This window comes from Hemibagrus wyckioides, linkage group LG04 (genome assembly GCF_019097595.1).
Source record: "Hemibagrus wyckioides isolate EC202008001 linkage group LG04, SWU_Hwy_1.0, whole genome shotgun sequence".
NCBI classification, from domain to species: Eukaryota; Metazoa; Chordata; class Actinopteri; order Siluriformes; family Bagridae; genus Hemibagrus; species Hemibagrus wyckioides.
The window spans coordinates 22,957,467-22,983,869 of NC_080713.1; the positions used below are offsets into that span (position 1 = coordinate 22,957,467).

The following is a 26,403-nucleotide window of genomic DNA, read 5'->3' on the forward strand; positions in this document are numbered from 1 at the left end:
GGAATAAAAATGCATGAAATGTTTCATATATCACAAGCCAAATCACAATCACAACATAATTACACATCATGACTGCATTTAGAATCTTTCATATTCTGCTACATTACCAGATACTGTGTGCTTAAGGTCAAATACACCTTCAACGAAACTGTATTTGCATGAGGAAATGAAACTTTTATTAAAAAGGCCTCATAACTGGTCCATAAAACTTTGCACATAATAAAAATATCCACATAATTTGAGTATATTTGCAATACTGAGAACAATATAAACAAACAAACAAACAAAAAAAAGCAACAGGATGGTGGCAGCCAAAACCAATAAATGTGCTCAGTTTAAATTAAATGGGTTCAGTAATCTATGCTGGCATCCAGAATTTAATTTAGAGACATTGCCATATTGATATTTTGAGCGCAATCCATGTGCGTGTTCCCTTTTCGGCTGTGCAGACGGAGGTCTTGGCCTCCACAGACAGTGCCAGAGCCAATCAGATGTGTGTGAATGGGCCTGCTGAACTTTTGCCTCTCTGGCACTTTGATGTAAAGAACAGCCTTTCAGGCCATCAGTATCAATACGTCAACCAAAAAGCACAGTGTGTCTGTGTGTGTGTGTGTGTGTGACAGATATGTGACTCTATGCTCACCATTTTATAAATCTAGAGGGTAATGCTTAGCTGGAAGACAACATTTTGTCCTCTGCTAGATTGCAGCGCAATATAGAGATAAGCAATAAAAGGCTGAGATTCAGGTTCTGATCCCAGTTCACCACTTTCCATGCATGAGTGGAGGAGCCTTGTTATTTGTACTGTGTTATTTGCACTATTCTTTTTGGGAATGTGCATATTTTTGTAGTGGTTTGGGAAAACTGGGGCCACTGTGGTTGAATTTGGGCAAAGAGCCAAAAAAGACAGAAAAAATATATGAAAAACATACTCTATAGATAGATAGATAGATAGATAGATAGATAGATAGATAGATAGATAGGTAAACTTAATTTTTAAGATGACATACTATGATTAGCATGCATAATTGATATGCTACTGAAACGAATGTAGGAATGTAGTACAGAGAGATATTTTGCTTTGCCGTAAAAATGAAGTAAAAATGGAAATACATTAATAAGTAGTAAGTACAAATACTTTAAAAAATGTACTCAAGTACAGTAAACAATTACTAAACCGTTACTGTCCATAACCAGGAACTAATAACTTTATTTGTGTTCAACATGCACTCAAAAGATAAACCGGTTTCAGTTCAAAAAAGCTTGTAGTGTCAGAATTTCTGCGTAGTTATCACCAGAGGCTGCAATATGCAGATGTGCCCTTTAGCTTCCATTTTTAACCTTTTTTTATTTTGTTCTGTAAGCATCTGAGGCTGACTATTTACAATGAACATCCTTTGGGTGTTTTTCTAAATCAATGTCTTTATAAAGGTTTTGCTAATTTGAATGTTTACAGTATACAGAACTGTTTGGATCCCAGCACTACAACATGACAGCAGCTTCACTTGGGAAATTACATGCTCTTGTTCTCATTAAGATGATGTCTGTGGGTTCTCTGTTTGTACCTTTGGAAAATTCCTGATTGTGTAAAGTCTCTTTCTTTGCAGCATAAAAGAATGGGTGGATCAGATGCAGCAGGAGCTGGTGACCCTAGCTGACACAGCCACGGCAGGAAAAAGCCTAGTGGAGGTTAGGATTTATGTTTGTTTTGTTTTTTTTTTCACCTACCTCTCAGATTCTCTTAAGCATTCACCTCACATAGAAATGTAGATTGTGACTCAAATCAAAACTTTCCATTTCTTCCTGACACGCAACGCTTTAAAACTTTCCCACACTTTGTTCTTGTCATGTTATATGTATACAGTTCACTGAAGCAGTCGTCAAAAAAATTTTTCACTTCCCTAAGTGCCTCGTAGCTTTAAGACCAATCTAGGAATGTTTGTAACTCCCACATAATCTGTTCAACTTGTAAATTTGGGAGATAAAATCTCCTAGACTCATGGCACATCTTGAAATTATTTAAAGTCAATGGGCTCTAGGAGGCGGCGTTCAGCATTAAGGTACTGCTTTGAACTCGTGTAATTTTCCTGATTAAATGCATTCTTGTGTCTTTATTGTTATTGCAGATCTTCATGAATAAAACGCAATATTACACTGTGGAATCAAACGATGCAGGAAGGCTGGTGGGAAATGCCGCACGGAATATAGAGAACTTTTTGAAGAAGCGAGCAAAAGCGCTTGAGGTACAGTACACATACTTCCTGGCTGAGAAAACATAAACTCCATCCAAACATGGAAGAATTTGAAATGTTTGACAATATGTAAATAAGTAACAGCACTATAGTAAACACTGTGCAGAGAGAAGATTGTGTGATTATGTTTAGTTACATGACCATTTTAGGAAGATCGGGCCATTATTTATGACTGAGAATTAGAGGCTTAGGGAAACTTTTTTTTAATTCTTTATCTTGAATGCTATTTAAGGACAGCACAGTGCAGGCCTCTCTCACAGTCATGGCATTTCTGTGAGCATGCTTGTGAGTGTGTGTGTGTGTGTGAGCCAGATGGCGTTGCTTTTGCATAGCAGAAAGATGAATTGTTTTCCATCTTTGAGTCTGTGGGTATCTGTGCCCACTGCAGATGTGCTAGGAGACCCCCTGATGTCAGCCTACTGACCTGGACTATTGGCACAAAAAGTGTGTATGTGTGTGTATGCATTCATTATAACTGATTGGCATAGAACTGGGAGTTGGCATGCATTGGCAGGGTCTTTAAACAAGTCAAAGATGGGTCAGAGAGTAGTTTGGTTGGATGATAATGTGTTTAATGAGTAGAATGTTTGCGCTGAGTGTACACTATTATTTGTATGCCACTGCTGTGATAAAAGGCAGGTAAGAATTTGCGTGTTTGTCTTTGCATCACTAATCTGATCAAGCACAAGGACAATATTCAGAATGAACAGTTCAAAACAGACACAAATACATTTATCTTTAGAAAGCTTGCCAGAAATGTGGTTGAGTCTCGATATGTGCATCATGGAGTGCATCTTAAGAAAACATGCAAGTGGGAGGTTTTTGTTTTAATATGAGTAAGCAATCATATATGAAGCTTACAGGACAAAGAAAGAGCACATTTGTAATGAAAAAAATAGATGAGTAATGCTGACTTTATTTATTTCAATTCATCAGAAATTTATGTATGTAAATAATAATAATAATAATAATAATTTAAAAAACATGCACCTGAGTAAGGCAGAAAAATTGACAATGCAAAATAGTCTGGTTTAGGCCACACCCACTTTGTTTTCATTTTAATACAGGTAATACGGATATGAATATTTTAAACACTAACCAGATACAGATACACCCTGAATAACACCCCGATTTTTAGAGCAATTGTTTAGACCACACTTTTTTAATAGAATATCGAAGCTCTGCTGTCGATGGAACCATGCAAACTAATAAATACGGACCATATGATAACTTGTAGTTACTGCTTTCATTCTGTCAGGCTGTCAGAGTAAATATGATTAGCCATGACTGCTTTTTGATGTTATCTCCTAGTACAGTGCATCTGCCTGGTGTTCCATTTCAGTTATTTCAAAGCACACAGTGTTGCTATATAAATATTCAATTATTGTGAATATGATTGATTCATTCATCCCGTCATCTTCAGAAACTGTCTAATCACATAACATTTTTTTATTCTGGTTAAGGTTGTAGCCTATCTCAGGAACAATGTGTATAATACAGCATGAGTGAAACACCAGTCCATCACACAGCACAGAGTTTTCTTGAAAGGTTTGAGGAAACCAGACAAACCATGTGAGGACAATATCTGAAATCAACACAGACATTAACTCTAGACCAGGAACACTCCAGACCGCACCACCATGCTGGCCTTGCAGATATCAATTGTCTGTAAAAATGTTGCGTGTATGGCGTGTAAATTTATCAGGATAAATCCCTGATTAACAATCATCCTATTTCTTGCTCATGATTTCATGCCTTTGCTTGTATTAGACCTGCATATTATGCATTTTACGTCTCAGGTGCTTGTAACAGCATTCTGCGCACTTCATTTCACACCCATTACAACTGTGCTACATGTCTCTATGGGACTGCCTTCACCTTTACTAACTGCCTCAAGGATTCAAGCTCTGCTGCTTGTTTTTGCCTTTGAAATGTCTAACTGTTTATCACTTTGTTCTGTATTCCCATGTTTGCTTTATATTTATACCACAGTTCTGTTGAAGTCTCTAATCTGATTGTTAAAAGGTGTTGGCTAATTTTCCATAACAGCAGCTCTCACATTGGTGCTGGCTGTAAAACCAATTGTCACAGGTTTATATTAGGTGCTTGCTAACAATTTCAGTAGTAACAGCTAACTCGCAGGGACTGGTATGGGGACTGTGCCATATAATTGAAGGCTAATAATAAACGCATGTTGTTGTTAGCAAAAGAAAAGGGATAATTTGTGTAATAAGTAAAGTAGAGTACTTGAATTAATACTCAAGGGGAAATTTAGAGTCACAACAGCTACAACGCAAGAGCAACAGTGTTAAAGTAAACTCCAGCTCCCAGAACACACCACGGCTTGCGAAGATGGCTGCAGTGGAGTCCATTACCCAGAGTGCACCTGCACTCTAACTGTCCTACTGATCAAACACCTGTTTTCAATCACAGTCACTGTTTATAAGGATTCATTTGTTCCTGGCATTTATATTTACGGTATTTGGCAGAAGCCTCTATCCAGAGTGACTTACATTCATCTCATTTATACAACTGACCAATTCAGGCTTAAGGACCTTTCTCAAGGGCCCAACAGTGGCACCTTGGCAGTGCTGGGATTTGAACTTCCAGTCAGTAGTCCAGCATATTAATCTAGTTCTTTGGCGCATATGTTTTGCCTAGCACTAGTCATTGCTGTATGTAGATTACCTCATCACCATTGCTTGTTCTTCCCTCATGTTTATGGAAGTGTTTGTGGAAGATGTAGAACTATACACTAGATATTATGTGTGATGAGCAGTTATGGCAGTGTGTAAATAAAATGCAGAGTCATAAGTAAAGTAATAAACAAAGTGGCTGTGTGTGTGTGTGTATAAGAGTGTGCAGTGACATCATGTAAAAATGTATCGTGCAATATACAGTGTAGTAGCATAATCGTCTCTGTATCGTGTTTGTCGTCTCTGAAATCCGCATACCCGTGTTGAGTCATTGTAGAGTGGGATAGCTGTGGGCAAGAAACACATACTTTTGTCAGTTACCGCGAAGCTGCCATATTCTACCGGAGAATCAGCGCTGCTGTTTGGCCAGTGTGACAAGAAGGCTGTGTTTACTATTGTCCATGATTCTCTCATTTACGTCCATCATCTACTTATCCACCACCACCTCCAGGGTGTTCAGTTTGCAGCCTAGAACAGAGCCATCTTTTCCTGTTAATGTATTATATATTTTATAACAGTCAGTAAGTTTTCCAATACCGGAAAGACTTCTGAACAGATGTTTCTTTTTAATGCAAAGCTGCATTATGTCGTATTAGCTTAATGAGAGGAAAATAAATAGGCTGATGAGGGAATGACTGCTTTTAGCTGTTATAGCAAAAAGTATAACAAACTTGTCTCGCAGATGTTCCCCAACTTTAAATGTACCTATAAACAGGTATGAAATGGTATTCATTACTAAATCACATTTACATTAAAATGCAATTAAAAATGTTAGCCGTGACTAATTACTGTGGAATACAAGGAATCGAACAATTTAAGAGGTACTACTATTGAAAATTAATCGACTTGTTTTCTGTAATGGCAGGCCCTGTTGCGTTTTACTCCCTAATGTTCCCTAATGCTTAATGTGGCTTCTTCCTCCGTAGCCTTCCCTGCTGTCAGCTCTTTCTCTGATGGAAGTCTGAAGCTTGTTGTCATTCCTTCCTTATTTCTCGTTCCTTTGTTTCTCCTCTTGTCCCAGCAGTGACCCTCATTTCAAGCTAGCTCTGCAAGTGAATTTTGTGCTTGTTGTCTGTTTCTCTGATGATGACACTCTACAGCTGCTGCAGTCTGTGTTCTCTTGGGTGCTCTACCTGCTGCCATTCTTTCTCTGTTGGTCCTGGCTTTTTTCATAACGCTAGAACTGTTTATATATTTCTTAACCTTTTAAATCTCTGGTTAGCTATTTTTGGTATCTCATAGGTGCACAGGATGAAGCTGGAGAAGCTACATCCATTCTTCAACATCTTATTACCTTATAAGGAGCACATCCGTGTCTGTGTCAGAGCGGTGCTGGAGTTGATCATTCTGTACTGTTGCTTATTCTGCTGGGGTTTAGTGGCTTCTCATGTTGATACACTTTCCTTCTGGAACATCCAGAGAATATTTGCTTCATTGACTGGGATCTAGAATTAAAAATGAAATTATATCCTCAGTTCAAATCATCAATATTTCTGACAAAATGCTGTTATTAAATAAATAGAAGTTATTTAGAAAATTATGTTGTTGAGGAAAGGTGAGTGGTAGTATTATTTATTCTTCACTTTAGTCTGACTGAAATTGAATGCTTATACTCTTAGCTTCTTCACACATTTTTATTTAGACCTTCCTAGTATTCATTACAAAGCTCAAAACCTTCTTTACTCATGCAGGCATTGGCTGGATGCTATGCTTTTATGGAATGGGTTCCCAAATAATTTATATACATATCAGTTTATACAATCAAGTTAATCAATGTCTTTTGCAGTGACCTTCTCTTGCTCCACAAACAAAGCATCTTAGTGTTATAGCTCGCTATAAATGTTTGAAGCTGGAAGACTGCACTGTGAACTGGCTGTACCTCAGTAAAATGTTTCAATATGCTGGAGTAAGCAAAAACTCTGATAGAATGAGGTTTCTTCTTGTCTCTTTGCATCCCTGGAAGACCTGGACTCCATATTTTTTCAGATAGCATGTTAAGAAAAGTTGTGCTAAATTGACTGGATATAAATCGAGAACCATGACTGGATATCGATATAACTAAGTTATTTCGATTTCTTTGCTAATGCCAGGATAGACTAGCATTGATTCGAATAGCTTGTGTAATATTGGCTATGTGTACATGTGTAAATAGACAGCCCATTTTGAGCTAATGGTAAATACAGGTTATTTTAATTCTGATTGATTTATTAGCAAACTGTAATGTGACCAGCACACTTAGAGATTAAATGTTTCCAAGTAAAACTGCGTTTTTGCTTTGAAACAAAAAATATTTATCTGAGAGTTTTTGATATAAAAGCACACAACATTCACTTCATTCCATCTGTTAAAAAATTTACTTTTGAGTTGAATTTGCTACATGAGTACATTTAAAGGAAGCAAATGAGTACATTTTGGACTGAATGGTCAGTATATTTATCTTTTAAATCTCATTTAGACGGGAAGCATATTTCTTAACAATGATATGTGTATATATGCTCACAAAGATTGAAGAAATGCACTAAAGGCGAGAGAGGTAAAGGACAGAGAGAGAGAGAGAGAGAGAGAGAGATCCTCATCGTCAGTGTGTGGTTTGATTCCTTTGATATGGCTGATGAGAGTCATGCTCTGATTCAGTGTGGCTTGCTTTGTATTTAGGTTATGAAAGGGTCTCTGGTTTCATTTTCTGCTATGTTCCAGGAATCCTTTGGTGTGTGTGTGTGTGTGTGTGTGTGTGCGTGAGTGTGAGTGCACGTGTTCACCCTCTACGCTATAGCATTGCCCTTTCTTTAATAGGGTTCTGCGTCTCAAATCATATCAGTGGTTTAGGGTTCCAAACTCAGTCTGTATCCAGTGCAGCCAATACATGTTCAAAAACATATTGTATGTAAACAACACTCCTCACAGTTTCCTCAGCTCTTATATCATTCACAGTCATACCTGTGGCTGTCTCCTGGTTTGCAAATAATCATACTTCATTAAATTTTCATGAAGACCTTTTGCTCTTCTTACTTTTACCCTCCAGTTTCTCTAAAGCCAAGCTGCATTTTTTGTGTTATTTATGTCAAAAGGGAAGAAAAGGGTCTGGTGAAAAAAAATAAAAAAAATAAATAAAAAAACACTTTGGAGCATTCTGTAATAGGAATATAATCAACCTTAAGGAGCTAACAGAAACTTTATATTCAAAAAAGTCTAATAGATAAAATGGCAACTTATTGAAGTACTATATATTGCTTTTGGACAGTATCCAGGTCACCAGAGATCTATAACTAAGGGCAAAACCTTGCAGCAGATTGACAGCAGGGATCATTTCTGCTCTTAATACACTGTTATGTATGAAGCCAGCTGGAAAGCTTAGACATAATAAATTTATAAAAAAAATTTTCAAGCAGATGTCATTTTGACACGCTTTTGTTTTTTGTTGCATCCAACGGAATAGAATTCCTCGCATGCGCCCACACACAGCTAACAATGACACTTGGTCTGGTTTCAAGTGTGTGCTCTTTAATTCTATCCAATGGAAGAACTTTCTTATAGGTCACTACTGTGTGTGTGTGTGTGTGTGTGTTAAATTGGTATTAGCTAGATTTTTAACTCTTTCTGGATATTTTTGATCTTCCCTTTTTAGTTCATTCATTTATTTGGCAGATTTCCCTTGTTGGATCACTTTTTGATGAAATAACTTGAGGATTTTTTTTTCCTTTCCAGTTTCTCAGTTACACGGCAAACTGTTTATTTTTGTGGTTTGGTTAGCTTAATTAGACAGAATTCAGGAGAAACTGATGCAGGGACGTTTATTTATAGTTGCTGTAATGTAAGTGACAACAGGAACTTGTCTATACCATTGATAAATATATATATATATATATATATATATATATATATATATATATACATATATATAAGTGCACTATGCAATTCATTCATGAGTTAAAAAAATTGCACTTGTTAGCAAATCACTGTGGTATGAGTGGAATAACACACTTCGGACCCTGCTGTTATATCCCAACATTGATCATCTTTGATATAATATCACTGCTTGTTGTGTTATTCATCACAAATTAAATGGTAAAATGGAAAGTGTTAATACTGAATGTTAAAATGATAGCTAAGTTCTAATGTTACATTTTTTTTTTTCGTAATAGGGAATCTTCTATGTTACCTAGAATTGTGATGAAGTATGATAATAAGATCACTGAGAAGCTGAAAAATACAAACCCCATCAGACGATTTCATTGTTTTTAATTGCATTTAATCTCCTGAAAGGGGTATTAATATGTTTGTGCATTTTTTCTCTGTAATTATGATGAGTTGTGAATTTGTGAGTTTTGTACTATCAATCAATGACTGTAGTGGTTTATTTTTATTTTATTAGGCTATATTTATTTTAATCAATCAAATCAGCCTATAAACACTGCATCCCCTTCAGCAGCGAGGTCTTCCTAATTTCCCATGGCACAACTCTCCTGGTTTAATTAAAATTGTGCTTGTGTCTGTTAACAGTTTCAGATTGTGTTCGGATTCCTCGCTGTCATCATTTCAATCTGTCTCCGTGGTTTTGTTACTGTTTTCTTGTCTAACAAGCCAGATATAAATGAACGTATGAAAGAGTAACAGGTGAATAGCATTTATTGTAAAAAAATAAATAAATAAATAAATAAATACATTACTGATTAAGCTTTTGGCATGGGCTCTGATGGAAAAAGCCATTTTTTGTTATATCTCCATTATTGTTTTCTTATTGGCTCTACAATTGTAGAGATCTGTGATCTGTGATCCAACTGGAAAGTTTCTGACCCTTAAGTAAACATGTAAATGAAACCAATGCCATATTTCTTTTAATTGGAATCTTGTGATGTCGTTTCAAAATAATGTCACCTATAGTACTAATAAAAATTTAAATAGTAGCATTTTTAAGCATTACTAACTAGATTTCATGCATTATATATATATATATATATATATATATATATATATATATATATATATATATATATATATATATATATATGTGTGTGTGTGTAGCACACCATGTTAAGGAGAGGAGTTACAAAATTCAAAGCTTTATTTGACTTTTGCAAGATCGTCATTAATGTTCTTGAGTGCACAATGAGGATGGATGTTTATTGCTGAGTGGGGAAGGTAATGGGTTCAAAAGAATTGATCAGAATCTTTGTGGGGAGAGAGAGAGAGGGAGAGAGAGAGAATGAGAGAACAGGGCCGGAGCACTAAGCAGACACATTGCATCTGACATTGTCTCTCACTGCTGGTCATTTATTCCTCCCAGCTCTCAGCACCAGCCAGGGAGGCTTAACGTCATTATCATCGGGCAGCCGAGGGCTTGACTCTGGCTCTCCTCTTGTAGCAGATGCATTTGTTGTGTTGGCTGTCTACAGTGCCCGAGGGCTTGCTGGCAGCGGAGCTGACCTGGCACTTTACAATTCAGTCCATGGTTCCCAAATTAATCAAATTGGTTACGATTATGGCAAAAAGCGGAACATAATTGCAGAGTATAGCATTTAGTTCTCATAGCACCCTGAGTGAGCTGAAAATATTGCATAGCCTGGAGTAGGAACAGATGCATCAAGTGAGGCGTGACTTGGCTTTTAACCTGTAGTTATGACATGTGGAGCAGAGTGTTATAAACTGCGAACTGGCTAAGAATAGGGGTTGGAGATATGATTAGATAAAATCCATACCATAACACATTATGTTCCACAATATAATCTGAGTCTGAGTATTGGTAGAAGCAGGTGTCTACTGTTACAGCATTGATTCGTTTCACTGATTTGATGTTACAATCAAACAAAAAGTAAAGGTGTATCCTTAAATAAAATACATTTATACAATTACTAGCAGTTTATTAGCAGCAAAATTAGATCTAACATTATAATTTACTAAAGCTTTGCAAATATAGGCACAAAGCTGCTAACACCTGCAAAAAAACATAGCTTGTTAGTTATGTGTGGCTGCTTAAAGAAACATGGATTTCTGAGGGATTTATAGAAAGGTGCAAATCTGAGATGGCGATTAGTTTTCCTTCCACAATACAAATTTTATTGCAGCCTAAAAGTCATTTGGCTATGTCACAAAAACATTCTGCTTCTCAGTTCACATACCAGAGTATGTGAAAGCCTATAACATTATTTTATTAAGGTTTCTTCCAATTACACGTCTCAGTATCTCAAAATAATGCGAGTGTCTTGATATAATGACTGTGAATATTATGGTAAAAATTAGTTTTGAATGAAATATTCTACTCATGAAGTCATAAGCAGAGTGCCTATAAAATGTTTCATCAAAAGTTTCATCTTTTTCTTATTCCTTGTAAACAGAATGCTTTCTCGTGTCTATGCATTTTTATTTTGCATTCACATATTGTGTATTCAACATCTCTTCATACATCTCAGTACTTTTAATCAATTATATGCATCTGGCCAAAAGTTTGTGACAACGTGACCATCAAAACCAATGTGTGCTTTGTGAACATCCCATTCCACATTTAGTCTTCCTTTGCTGTTATAATAAGCTCCACTCTTCCGGGAAAGGATTTCTACAAGATTTTGGAATTTTGCTGTGGGAATTGTGGTGGCCGGTTTAGCCACAAGAGCATTAGGGATAGACAGTGATGTTGAGTGAGAAGGTCTGGAGTTCAGTTAGCTTTTCAGTTCATCTCAAAGGTGTGCAGGTGTTTTTTCCACTTCACCCTTAGCGCATCATGTCTTCATGAACCTTGATTTGTGCACAGGAACGTAGTCCTGCTGGACCAGGTTAAAATCTTAATGCTAGAGAACATAAAAGCATTGGATAGAGTGTAGCAATAGATTTGGAAAGGCCTAAATATGAGTGTGATGCTCAGGTATCCACATTTATTTCGCAGTATCATGTACTTCATTCGCAATCACACAAACATTTACTTTTTTGTGAGTTTTGAACTCAAATCATACTTTTTTCAATGCTTATTTCTACTTGTTACACATTAAATTAATGCTTATTTGTGAAAGACATGCATTTAGGATTTTTGCGCTTTTTACATGGATGACCACATTAGCTCTATAAGAACTACCTCTTGCACTAGTAGAAGTAGTTTAATTTTACCAGATGCCCTAGGGTTAGGGCCCTTATCCAAAGTGACTTACAATTTATCTTATTTTTATACAACTGAGCAATTAAAGTTTAAGGGCCTTGCTCAGGGGCCCAACAGTGGATGCTTGGTGGACCTGGCATTCAAAATCACAACCTTGAGATCAGTAGTCTTGCAAAATTCATAAATGTCTGGTAAGCTACATAACATCAGAACATTTCTTCACTGAGAACATTTATTTCTGTGTTTAGTTGTGGTATATTTCCCCCAGGTTCTCCAATCTTCAGCACTCTCCAATTTTTCTGACACAGTTTAATTAACGTTTCCGTCAGGATTGATGTACTACCTGACATTGCAGCTACTAAGGTCAAATCATTCATTGCTCAGGAAACTGTTCTCATCTGCTTTTATGACGTATGACCAGACTCTAGTTCTCTTCGATGTGTTTTCACAGTCTATTTTTACTCTCAGTGGGAGGCAGTCAGACTCAGGACTCAGGGGTTCTTTGACATTTTTTCCCCTATGTCTTAGATAGTTTCAATACTCTTTTATTAATATTTTTAATAATGTTAGCTAATAAATTATTATCATTATTTTATTCAAAAATTCTTTTCAGTACTTGGTAATACTGAAATGCTTCAGTCTGTGGCATTTAGTACCAATTTTTGGTACCTTGCCCTAGTCCAGACTCCCAAAGCTAATTTTTTAAAGAAGGCAAATATTAGCCTCCATATCCCCAAGACCTGTAGTCAGAAAATTGATAGGATTTATGATAGTGTAGCATCAAATGAGCTCAAATTCACACTGGTTATTTACCTGTCATGGCTTTAGTATGTCATCTACCTACAATTTTGCTATACTCATCCAATTAAATATAATTATATTTCAACAGCACTATTAACAAAAAACATTGTCACAAAATAACTTCATTAAAACCCAGATGTAGATTTAGATCCATAATGAGCAAGCTCAAGCTCACGGAGGCAAGAAAAAATACCTGAGACGACATAAGGAAGAAACGTTTAGAGGAACCGAATTTACATAAACCCATCCAGCTCAGGGTGATGTGATAGTGGGATTGTAAATTATTACTACAACTGCATCCTTTTGACAACTTTGAAACACTCCCGTTTACCAAAACTATGCTTATTAAACCCCCAGATCTGCATCTGACAATAAACAGCACCCATTTCAGAGCTTGTATACGGTCTGGTGAAATTATTCTAGCAGCTGAAATAGTGTGTTTTGTCTGTTATCAACACAAGTATGTGATAAATTATTCACGCTATGTTATTATTAATAATAAATGCGAACTGCTTGTTTGCGAATTGGTATTAACTTTATCTCTTTGTACATCAGAGATGGCTGTGTTATATTTGGCTATGGAGATGAGAGAGAGGTACAACACTTTCATCCAATAAATCCTGTTTGTCTTGCAGCTTTACGCTGACATTCAGCCTCTATTCTGGGCTACAGAAAATAAAGTGAATTATTTGTATATTATGCAATTTTAAACTTTAATGTACTGAACATTCGGTGGGCTGTAAATATCTGTAATGATCTCTCTGGTGCAGTAGTCTGTTGCTGGATTTAATGGTGGATATTGCGATCATCCGATGTATGTGACATCTCGAGGTTTAAGAAGTGGGAATACATCTGTGTTAGAGACAGAGAGAGAATTTCTTTTCTGTTTTGCTGTGCATTTGCACCAGTGATCCTTGTAGTCTAATTAAATACTGAATTATTAATGTTGTTTTGTACCTTTTTTGAGACAATTAGCTCATGAATTATTTAGGAAAAGTCATTAGTTTGTATGTGAAAGAGAAAGAAAAACGTGTCGGTGTAGGACCTTAGAGAACTCAGGACATATTATATGGCTACTTTATTGATTGTTATACACATTTAAGAATAATTATGATGTGTGCGCTGACATATTCCTGTATACAGAGTGAGAATATGAATAGAATATGTTTATTTTAAAGCAGTATAAAGCAGATGTAACTGATTTTTAGAGATCATTTCAGATCTAACCTGTTCATTAATTCAATAATTTTATTTTTTTTTTTTTTTAGAAATCGCTTTATCCTGGTCATGGTCATGCTCGACTCTGAGCATGCAGGAATACAACCTGGTCTAATATTTAGCATCACTCACTCTCACTCTCACACACAAACACTGATTCATTCCTAGGGAAAATTTAGAGTCACCAGGTCACCTACTGACATATTTTTAGGAGGTGGGAGGACAATCGGGGATCAAGCTCAGGATTAAATCAGGGATCCTGAACCTTCAGCACTGCAGCACACCTGATAAAGACGTACAAGCCAGCCAGGATACTTATTTGAAAGGAATGGTTCATGTGCTTGATGAAAGAGTTAAGTTAAGCTTAGCAGTTTTACAGTCTAAGAAAATGAAGAGTAACAAAAGGGATTCTGAAAATAAATATAGGTTTCTATTTTATTCCCAGAATCACAGTTTTGGAAGATAGGGTGTTTTTTTTTTCCATGGATGATAATCAGAGCCTGCTCTAAAAAGACTTTTATGTTCAGTATATTATGGCATTTAAAACGTATCTTTAATAGAGAGCATGAGAGTGGATGACTTGTTTGTGCAGAGCAGAATCACTGAGAGTGGCCATTAAAAAATGCTATGAATTGCACTTTGACTCACGGGCAAAGTGTAGACCCGGAGCGCATGTGCCTCTGAGTTCAGTGCTCAGAACTAAAGTGCTATCACAAGCGAGTTTTTCTACCTGCTCACTTCGCTGCTCCACTGCTCTCATACAAATACGTGTGAGTGCATGCAGTTCACAGCATCGTACAGTACATTTCACTGACAGCCGTCTGTGATACCGCTTGCTGTGTTCAGGTTAAACATTCTTGCACACTTTATTAAAGTCTGTTCAAATGCCATAAGAAGACTTCACAGATGACTTTTTTTTTAACAGGGGAAGATGTAGATCATGTTGATATTTTTACCATTTGCACAGGCTGCAAAGCACAGTTGCTTTGCTTTAATTGTAAACATTGATTGTGTAATACATCCAGATTGCTGTAATTTGTTCTTAATGTTCTTGCTGTAAAATGTTCTTTAGAGGCAATGTACACTAGGCTTATGTGACACTGAATTATTGGACGCTCAGCCTGAAGCATTTTTATGACTACGAGTAGTAGGAGTAAAGCAGCATGATATTAGACCAGTAATAGTATCGAGGCATCCGTTTAAACATTGCATAGTTAGCCAGTTAACAAAAATCAACACTGCCTGTGTTTAGCTGTGTACTCAGATATACATTAGCTTACAAGGATGCCTTTGAGGCTGCAGTCTTTTGATCCACCCAAGATCTTGAACATCTCATTAATTAAAAAGCTGTGTAGCCATTGCTACATGTGGAATAGGTGTGTTATTGCTCGCATGAAATCACAAGATCGCATTTCGGATCATGATGCTACATCACAATACCAATGAACAGTGTGTGTGTGCATATCTGTGGATGTTTGGGCTTTGAAGGGAGGTTCGGATTGATGGTATGAGACTGAATAAAGGCACTGAATAAACTCTTTTGGGAGCAGACATGGCAGAAATTAATTAACAGTGATTTCCGAAGTTTTATTTATTTATTTATTTATTTTACACAATTTCTGTCATTTGTAGTAAGTGCATGCACATTGGATGACGCAAAGCAGGCGCTTCATCCTCAGATAGATTTTCCAAAAATATCACGTTGATAAAAAAGATGGAATTGAATGAAAACAACACAGACTGTGGATAAAAATGTAGAAAAGGTGCACATCATTTTAACAGTCTTCCTTCTGTGATCATCTTTCACTAACCATTGCAGGCCACAAGCCATTTCATTTCTGTGTATGAATATGACTTGCAATCAACAAGAATCAAATCCCAGTTTGGAAATTTGCTTCCAATAAGGGATAGAATAAGACTGACAGTCCTGAATTTCGTCAAATACTGGATTTTTACTAAAAGTAGCCATGTAGTCCAAAAACAGGTGGGTGATAATCTTGCCCATCTGAAGAGTTCCCATGAGCCAGGAAATGGGCCAGAAACTGTGACTGTACACTCATTTGTCAAATTTCCGATTTTATACCATGTGCTGCTAACTAATTGAACTCCTCTGCTATTTTTTGTAAAAAAAATATTATTATCTCTATTTTAAGTGGACTGAGTAAGCTGTATAGTTTTATTTTTGCAGGTGTGCGTGTGTGCATGTGTATGTGTATGCATGTTGTCAGGCGGTGTGAGAGACGAGGCGGATTGATTAGAGAGTCTGTGCGTCTGTAGCAGATGCTGCTGCTCGTCCATCCTGTGAATATCCCACACATCAAACAGCAACGCAGACGAAAACTTCCACACATAACACACATATTCATCAGCGGCCCCAAGCAGGCATTGCATAGTAAAAAGGCTGCAGTGTATTTCCAAAAACGTAGAGCTGTCTGTTTTGTTTGCATTTAAGCAACTCTTCCAAAGGTTAAACTGTCTGCTGCCTTTGCTGCGGACTCATAAAGGTAAGATTGTATAATTGAGACTTACTCCTTTCTTCCAAGAATCCAAATGTACACACCATTAGGGAGCTCATTTGTAGACTGAGGCATAGCCGCCCAGTGGTACATGTGCTCCAGATGCACTAATGATTTAATGGTTGAAAACTCATGTCGAAATATAGGATTGGTGACAGTTTTCCACTGTTTTTTTACTAAAATGAGTTGCGACAGAAGGATAGACACGTGTTAGTATTATCTCAGGCTGTTTTCTGTGCTTCGGCTTAACTCTCTTACATCAAACCATGCTGTGCACAGAGGACTGTTAATTAGACCACCGGGACCCATGTGACAGCTGCATGATATTCTCATTATTCTGTTATTCTCCCCCACACTGTTTCCTTTGTACTCTTTACCCATGTAATTGATAATCCTAAAACATTACAAAAGGGAATTTGGTTCGGTTTGTTACCAGGGTTGAAATATACAGAGAAAATGATCACATTGTGATATATTCATTTCTTTTCATTAATCCTATTCAGGGTTGTGTTTGATCTGGAGTCTGTATTGGGGACACTGAGGATAGAGTCTGGATGGGACATTAGTCCATCACAGTGCCTCACAAGTTCAGACCTATAGGTAATTATTTAGCCTAATGGCTTGTTTATTGGGAGGAAACAGTAGATACCCGTGGAAACCCACACAGATACGACATGAGAATTTCTGCCCAGTCAGTAAACTGAACTCAGAAATGAACCGAGGACCCTGGAGTTGTGAGACAGCAACGCTACCTGCTACATGCCCACATTGTTACATACATTTTTTATGTGTAGAGAGATGTTTATAAAGCAGAAAAGGAGCAGTGGTGGCTCAGGGTTATGGCTCTGGACTACTAATTGGTACGTTTGAATCCTGGTAATGCCAATCTGTCACTGTTGGACCTTTAACCTTCAACTGCTGAGCTCAACTGTATTTTGCTTTGCATAAAATTGTCACATTGTATTAATTAAAAACATCCAATTATTATCCTAATATCCAATCCACTGGGAAGTCCACTGAAGAACACTGAACTAGAAATAATCAAGTTGATGAAACCAGTTTGAGATGGCTTTTGCATTGTGACAGGGTGCATTATTGTGCTGGAAGTAGCCATTAGAAAATGGTAAATTATGGACATGAAGAGATGCACGTGGTCAGCACTAATACACAAATAGGCTGTGGCATTCAAATGATGATTGATTTGTGTTAATGGGCACAAAGAGTTCCAAGAAACTATTCCCTACATCATTACACTCCCTCCACCAGCCTGGATTGTTGGCTGATATAGCAACTCTAATTCTAATACTACTCAGCTGTGCCAGTACTAGCAGTTAATAAATAAATAAATTGAATGAAAAAAACATTTTGTTTAGACGGATAAGTGAAGTATATTATAATTCATTTCATTATCATGTTTGGTGTGTATTAGTTTTTATACATCTTCTATCCAATCAATGTCATCAAGGATCCTTTCAAGGATCCCTGTTTAAAATACTGTTTGCATTTAATTTCCAAAAGTCAATTATCATGCCGTTGAAATGTGTCTAAATCTCAAATGCTGATTTTTTTAGATATGTAGTGCACTATTTAGGATCCTGAATACCATTATAATTTACTATGAAGCCATTTTGGATTTTAAATATGATGGAATTAGCTGATGGAAATGCTTTCTATTAGTAAGGAAACCTTACAGGGTGATAAACAAAATAAAATCTACAAAGGTAATTGAAGCGTTAAAGTTTATAATAAAATGTTGAAGGAGACATGACAGTGCAGCTGGTAGAATTACTCCCTCACAGCTCAAGAGTCCCCAGAGTTCAATTTCCTCTGGGGTCTTTAGTTCCCTCCCACCTCGTGCCAGTAGATAGATCGGTTACACTATTGATCTGAAGTGTATTCCTGTATAGGCTCAATGGATCCACTACACTAATTGGAATAAAGCTGTTACTTGATATAAAAGAATGAATAAACAAAAGATACACTTTATCAACATTTAATTAACGTTTGTTCTGTTTTACCTGGACCAACTTGATATAAAATCTGAACTGTTTGTATGCAATCTAGTAAAGTCCATCAGATTATAAGCACAGGCTTTTGCCTATGTTCATAATTATGCCAACAAACTTACACCTGTTTACACTGTAGAAGAATGCTATGAAGATAAATTTAGAACATCTTTGCTGTAACCTGTTGGGTCGTCACACACAGTGGGCACTCCTGCACATGTTGCTCTTTAATTTGTTAATCCATCTGTGGAGATTTGCAGGCATTAGATGAATCAGTGTACAGACACGTCACAGTAGTCATAAGTACCCAGCTGAGGCGTCTTTATGTCCCTGCCAGTGTGTTTTGGCCTTTATAAAAGGCCATTGGACCAAACGAATGTATCCCCAGAGCACTGTTAGTCCAGCCACAGCAACATAAATCCAGCAGCTCTAATTCACTGCCTCTCAGCCTATTGGCACATTCACCAAATTGGGGGCTTTGCATTCCCTGTCTGTTTTATTGGAGATATCCCTACTTTCTGAGCACTCCACAGATGCCACTGCTCTTTTTCTGTCTCTTATTTTCCTCCTTCCTCTGAATACTCCTTTGTCAAAACCATTCTTATCTGTCTTTTAAGTACATAAAGTCTTAATACCATTTTTGTTCCGTGTTTTGCATAATACAATGTTGAAACTTTCTTACACTGTATAAAAATACTGTAGATTTTACAGCAAAACAGGCCTTCCTTTGCTCTCAGAGCAGCCTCAATTCTTTATGTCATGGATTCCACAAGATGATGGAAACATTCCTTTGAGATTCTGGTTCATGCTGACATAATTTTTTTCGGTTATACTTGCAGATTTTCAGGTGCACTTTCACACTGCAGTTTTCTTTTTCTACCACATTCCAAAGGTGTTCAATTGGATTCCATTGGATCCTGTGATTGGGAAGGTAACTGAAGAACATCAATCTCGTTGTCTAGTTCCTGGAACCACTTTAAGATGACTTGTTTGTGACAAGGTGTTTTATCATGCTGGCTCACTAGAAGTTAGTTAAATTGTGGCCATGAAAGGACGCACATGGTCAGCAACAATAATCAAATAGGTTCTAACATTCAAGTGATGAATGATTAGTATTATCAGGCACAAAGTGTGCTGAGAAAACATTCCCCACACCATTACACTACCTCCACCAGCCTGGACTGTTGACACAAGGAAGGTTGGGCCTATTAATTCATGCTGTGGCCACCGGATTCTGATCCTACCATCTGTGAGCCTCAGCAGAAATCAAGATTGATCAGACCAGCCTGTGTCCAATGCAGCATTAGCTTTGTGTTCTTGGCTGAGAGAAGTGGACCCTGATGCTGTTCTCTTTTGTTGTAGCCCACCAGCCAGTAGGTTTGATGTGTTGTGCATTCTGAGATGCTTTTTCTGCTCACCACACTTGTAACCTTTCTGCCATCTCGAACCTGTCTGGCTATTCTCTGTTGACCTCTCTCATCAACACAGTATTTCTGACTGCAAAATTGACACTTGGATGTTTTTCTTTTGTTACACAATTCTGAGCAAAACTCTAGAGACTGTTTGTGTAAAAATCTCTGGAGATCAGTGATTACAGAAATACTCAAACCAGCCTGTCTGGCACCAACAATAATGCCACAGTCAAAATCACTAAGATCACTGTTTTCCTCATTCTGCTGGTTTATGTGAGCATTATCCAAAGATGCTGGCCTTTCTGCATTGTACTGCTGCCATATGATTGGCTGTATAGATAATTGCATGTAGATTCATTCATTCGTATTCAGTAAGATCTTCATTCTGGTCAGGGTCACGGTGGATGTCTATTCCAGGAACACTTCGTCTAAAGTCATTACATTTGATCAGTATTCAACATTCAAATAATTTCTAATATCCATCTGTGTTTCTGGACAATTGGACATTTAGCATTGCAGTATTCATCCAATAACTGATCCAGCAACCTCAGTTGTCATTCTAATCATTCTTTTTGATCCTTTTTAATTGGAATAGAACTCAGACAGGCATGGATGATGAATCAGACTTTAATGATATTCTTTACTGGATTGTTATATTACTCAGGTTAATCTCTCCAGCTGAGAATCAGTAGAGGCAAATTGGAACAATTTGTCAAAGGATTCCTAGTACTGTGAATTGATTTCTAGCCTAGCAGATGTTTGACCTCACCAGTGGGGCATGAGGGAAGTATCTGTCTCTGTGTTTCAGTGGCTTCATTAGAGAATGGCAGTCAATAAGTGCGAATGTGGCTTCAGGCTTTCTGATTAGGGGAATGGACACTGCCTACACTGCACACTCATGTTTGACAGTTCTTTATTTATGACCATCTAAACCACTCACACTAATTCTCTGTCATTGTTCTGCATTAAGCTTATGAGAAATAACACTCCCTTTTAATGATTCTTTGCTTCATAGCTTCAGACACTGTATGTTTATTATAGCAGCTATAAACAGACTTTCTCTCAGTGGCCTGTGTTTTCTCTCTATTTCTAGGAGTTAATACAAAAACACAGAACCTGTAAATCCCTGCTTGCTTCTGACTTTTATAAAATACTGACCAGACAAGACCCTGTGAATTAGATGTTACCATAAAAACAATAACATATTAAAATAAGCACATTCATTTAAACCTGTGCCAGCACTGCTGTCAGATCTGCTGTTATAGACAATTAATTAACACCTTTTGGCCAATCAGAATTGAGAATTCAGCAGTATTGGGGTATAATATATATATATATATATATATATATATATATATATATATATATATATATATATATATATATATATATAACTAATGATATTTTCAGTATGATAAAGTGATTAGTTAATAGTATATATACACTTTGCCATCTTTCTAAGCATTTATTCTATACATTCTGAAAACAAATCATTTGTTTCACAGCTATTAATGAAGAATTAACAGAAGCTATTATTCAATTCAATTCAATTCAATTTTATTTGTATAGCGCTTTTAACAAAGAGCATTGTCTCAAAGCAGCTTTACATAAGAAACAACATAAGAAAACAACAAACATATAAACAGACAAACAGTCCTAGATGTTATCCCAAGTGAGCAAGCCTGAGGTGACTGAGGCGACTGTGCAAGGAAAAACTCCCTTAGATGGTATGAGGAAGAAACCTTGAGAGAAACCAGACTCAAAAGGGAACCCATCCTCATTTGGGTGACAGTAGAGAGTGTGATTATATTGTGCATTTATGTGTAGTCAGTTGTGTGATGCCGATACAGCCTATGTAGAATATTATGTAAATTAATAAGGAGGTTGTTGTCATCCACATAAGGTTGACAGCGTTGCTTTAAATACCCCAATCCTCACAAAGCAGAACCCGGCTGGAGCTGGTCCATCTCCGGATGCCACTGGAGCCGGCACAGTCTCTGTATGCCTCGGGATGGGCAGAAGAAGGGAAACAATGGAACAGAATTAGCATAGCTGCTGTTCATAATATTAGCAGCACTAGATGATAATGTGCATTTAATCAGATGTACTGGAGCACAAGGTTATGGGATGTGTTAAATGTATGCCAGGTTAAAGAGATAATTTAGTCTACATTTAAACTGGGAGACTGTGTCTGAGCCCTGAGCCCTATGGAAGGCTATTCCAAAGTTTAGGAGCTAAATACGAAAACGCTCTACCCCCTTTTGTGGACTCTTGATATCCTGGGAACTACCAGAAGTCCGGAGTATAAACATAGAATAAAGCACCGCGAAACATTCCTGTTATGGATCAAACCATGCTTTTAAGTAAGCAATCTTAGTCATATTATATGTCATAATCCTCTTATAAGCATTGAACTATTACATATCATACAGCTAACCTCTGTGGGATTGTTGTCACAATGTACTTTACTTTCAAGGATGCAGCCCAGTAAATACATAATAGACACTACAGATGGCCATCAACAAAATTCAGATCCATATATATATGTCTTTCATGTCTCATCTTTCACGCTATAGATGACAGTGGCATGGAAGACTGCCTGAAATGACTTGAGGAAGAAACCTTGACAGGAACTAAACTCTTTTGGGTGAAACCTCATTGTGGGAATATGAATTATTAGTCTTCTACAATTGTATAAAGTCAAACAATATTATGTGTGCTGAAAGGATCATCAGTATGAGCAGATTCTGAATAAGTGTCCTGGGATAAAGTATGGGTTGTAGCTCTATAAGTCTACAGAATCCAGGTGAGATTTTCTACTGTTGCAAGAGCGAGAGACCTGGATAGAGTATAAACTGTTTTTGGCAAATGCAAATATTACAGGTGTCCAATTAGGACAATCAGAACAGCATCAGAAGGTGAATAATAATTGCAGAAACTCAAAGAGTAGGATGAATCAGACAGGTCCGGAGAACGTTAGCTGCAGAGAAGTAGAAATGTGACAGACTCAAGCACTGGCATCAAACATACTAACAAAACATATATTCACTATATGGCTAAAAGTATGTTTACACCTGCCAATTACATACATATATACATACTTACATGTTGAACACCCCATTCCAAAAACCATGGACATTAATATGGAGCTGAGAAAGTGTAGTTGAAGACCAGGAGATGCTTGGAACAGGTGCTCACTGGATTATTTTTTTTTGTTTTCCACACCACTGTGTGTAAATACCAGAGAGTGTTGCATGAAAATCCCAGAAGATCAACAGTTTCTGAAATACTCAAACTGCATCATGCAATCCAAGCACAAAGTGAGCTCTTTCCCGCTTATCCATATGTATTTGATCGATGAATGCAATAAAAGTTGGAGGTTGGCACAAACATAGATGGAGGAATTCAGAGTTTCAGAAGTATTCGGTATGATTAAAGTAATATTTAAATGTATGCAGCGATCACTATCTTAAGGTTTTCTTCTCAGCAAAAAATTGTCTATAAATCTAGAAGATTTAAGATTTAATAACTATAAATATATTTTATAAATAAGTTAAACAAGTACGCGTTAACCTAGATTTGACATCACACTACACCGAGTCTGTGTTCCTAACGTTTCTAAATCTATATCTTGATACTAGCTTATAGGCTATACCCTGACTCCTGTGGAGACAATTTGTTTGATTTACTGTTGAATCTGTTGAATCGTGTGCACACACAAGCATCAACAGTCTACTCACAGGTCATTAAGATGATGTTGTACAGACATTACTCCATGGTAATGTTTATATGCCAATAAAGCAATTACAGTATGATTGAAGCAATAATATACTCGAAGGACTATAGAGTTTCTAAGGTCAATATCAAAGTAACTGATATTACCTATTACATTTGTATTACATAAATAGTGTTGTTATTAAATGTGCACTTCTTGCGTTTATGGCAAATCTTCTCAGTCATGTTAATTGCAGCAGCATTTGTGGGGGATCATTTTGGCAGCTTTTTTTTTTTTCCTTCTTCTTCTTAATCAGTTCCTGCCTTAGTGTTGGCTGCTGACTTAAATGATCATGCCTGGTAAATAACAGAGCCAGATGCAATGCCTTGGAGGTAATTGGATCACTCCTCTAACCTCCTCAGGGAAAAAAGGAAAACATTAATGAAATCCATTCTTGAAAGTAAACCTGCTTTCTGTCTGAAATCCATTGGGACAACAAAGCTGTATTAATGACATAACCTCTCTCCTCACTTTCATTTCCATAATTACCGAGCATCCTCGGGTCACAGGGTTATTTGAATTTACCATTTGCAATTGCAGACTATCTGTTGTTCACAATAGCTTATCTTCTTATCTACCGATTTATATTCTGCGGCTTACTTTCCTTTTCCTGTTCATTTTCCCTGAATAATGGGTCAGTCTTAGATTTACATAATAAGGAGGCTGGCAAAAGCAACTTATTTTTGTACTTTTTTAGGAGTAAATCGCCTTCTTATCATGAGATCTGCAATAAGCCAGTTTTAAATATCTTGCATGCTTTCGTTCGGCATGCTCCATTAATGTTTTTTTATATATATATATATATATATATATATATATATATATATATATATATTATTTTTAGAATTAACAGCATTATCAACATTTTGTGATCCAGCACAAAGATGGAAATGAAATGGATGGAATTTACAAGGATCCCGGTATTGCGTATAATTTTGGTAATATTGGTATTGCTGCACAAGTGGCAACACCTAGGGCCATATTCAGAGTTTTAGTAATTTAATACCCAGTGTGCTCACATCTGTATTCAACTCTCAGATGCGCTTAAGCTCTGTTGAGACAGTTACATGCATGTGGTGATATTTACCTAAAACAGAGGCATGAGTCAGTTTAGTCAGTTATGCATAATTCTGACTCTAATTAGATTTTTCTTGTGCTCCAGCAAGGAGCAGTATTACATCCAGCACCGTTTTCGGACAATTTGATTTATATTTTTGGGCTGTAACCACACACATATGCACACACACACACACACACACTATGAAATGCTATTTCAGGTTCAGGTTACTTAATTAACAGTACTGTCCTTTTTACAAGGCCACAAAAATCTTTTCAGAATGAACAGCATATGAGGATACAGTTTTTAATCAGAGCCTTTACTTATGTCAAAGATCATTATTCTAAGATCATTATTATAAGATCACTGAGAAAATTAAGAATTACACTTAGAGTGAGTTTTGGCATAGGAGATGAGTGTTTGATCAGCTTATTCTTCCAACTGTGTCCATATTGTGTTTACAGTAGATTATATTGAATTAATATTAAAAAATGTTATTATTTTTATGGCTACTGTATTAACGCATTGTAAATTTGAGAACTAGAGCTAGGACTATTACATGCAACCATGAATTGGTAATCTGCAGCTCCTATTGTAATGCTTGTCATCTTCTCTTTTATATACATATGCATCAGTATGTCTGACTTGATTTGTTGGCAAAAAAAACCCTTTCCTTTTCAGTCCACATTTTATATCCCTATTGCTTTACTTCTCTATTTATAATTTATTCATTTTTTTGCCTGAAGGCAAGTGCTTGTGTTTAAAGATGGTGGTCTGGACACCTATCTAAACCCTATCTCTGACACTTGACTTAATAATAAGTAATTTAAAGACTTTTTCTATGTAAACATGGATGTACTTTTGAACTTGAATCAGCTCCAATCCAGGCTGTAACTTATATCTATGCATGCTTCTGTACATGTCCGGGGGATATCTCCATCTGTGAACAGACACGCTCATCTGAATCATTTATGAACTGGTGTGCTGCACCAAAAAGCAGAAGCAAACAGGATTTATGACTGACTTCTGTAACTCAATGACGATGCTCAACCAAAGCCTCCCATTAGAACACAATATACCTCAGGCTTTACTTAGTTTATGGCCTGTGTCACATTGCTGTCTGCTTGGGCTTCTGTCTCAAAATAATGGACCAACTGCATTTTAAGGTCATACTCTTACATCTAGGTAATGATGACAAGACTGAATATTAGGCTGTTTGCTATCTGAAGGGAATGACAGGAAAAGATGATGTTTGTTATTGCTCACGCGGTATCTTGTTATAATTTGGGCTTAATGAATTAGACTGTCAGTAGTTCCAGCACATCAAGCAGGTAGCCGATTGGGCTGGAAACATATGAGCGCTTTAATGCGTGTTATAATAAGATGAATGTGTCTGTGTGAGCTTAGACCTAAGAACATCATTTATTCTGCTGTCAAGTGCCCATGGCTAGAATAATTAAGGATTGATGTGGATGATATTCCAGTAGCACCACAGAGCGGGTCTCTTCCTTCATGCTGGCTATATTCAGTCTCTCCACACACAGAGTGTTTCTCAAGTAATACATCTTTGAGCTTCAAGGGTGTTT

General features: G+C 36.9%; 1 protein-coding gene across 4 annotated transcripts in view; it reads left to right on the plus strand.

Moving 5' to 3' along the window:
* Positions 1 to 26,403, plus strand: part of LOC131351885 (voltage-dependent calcium channel subunit alpha-2/delta-1) — a 99,655-nt gene that overhangs the window by 6,609 nt on the left and 66,643 nt on the right. For all 4 annotated transcript variants that reach the window (XM_058387573.1, XM_058387569.1, XM_058387570.1 and 1 more), the window contains exons 2-3: positions 1,608 to 1,689; positions 2,127 to 2,243. In XM_058387573.1, the coding sequence (XP_058243556.1) occupies positions 1,608 to 1,689; positions 2,127 to 2,243 (199 nt within the window). The remainder of the gene's footprint in view (positions 1 to 1,607; positions 1,690 to 2,126; positions 2,244 to 26,403) is intronic.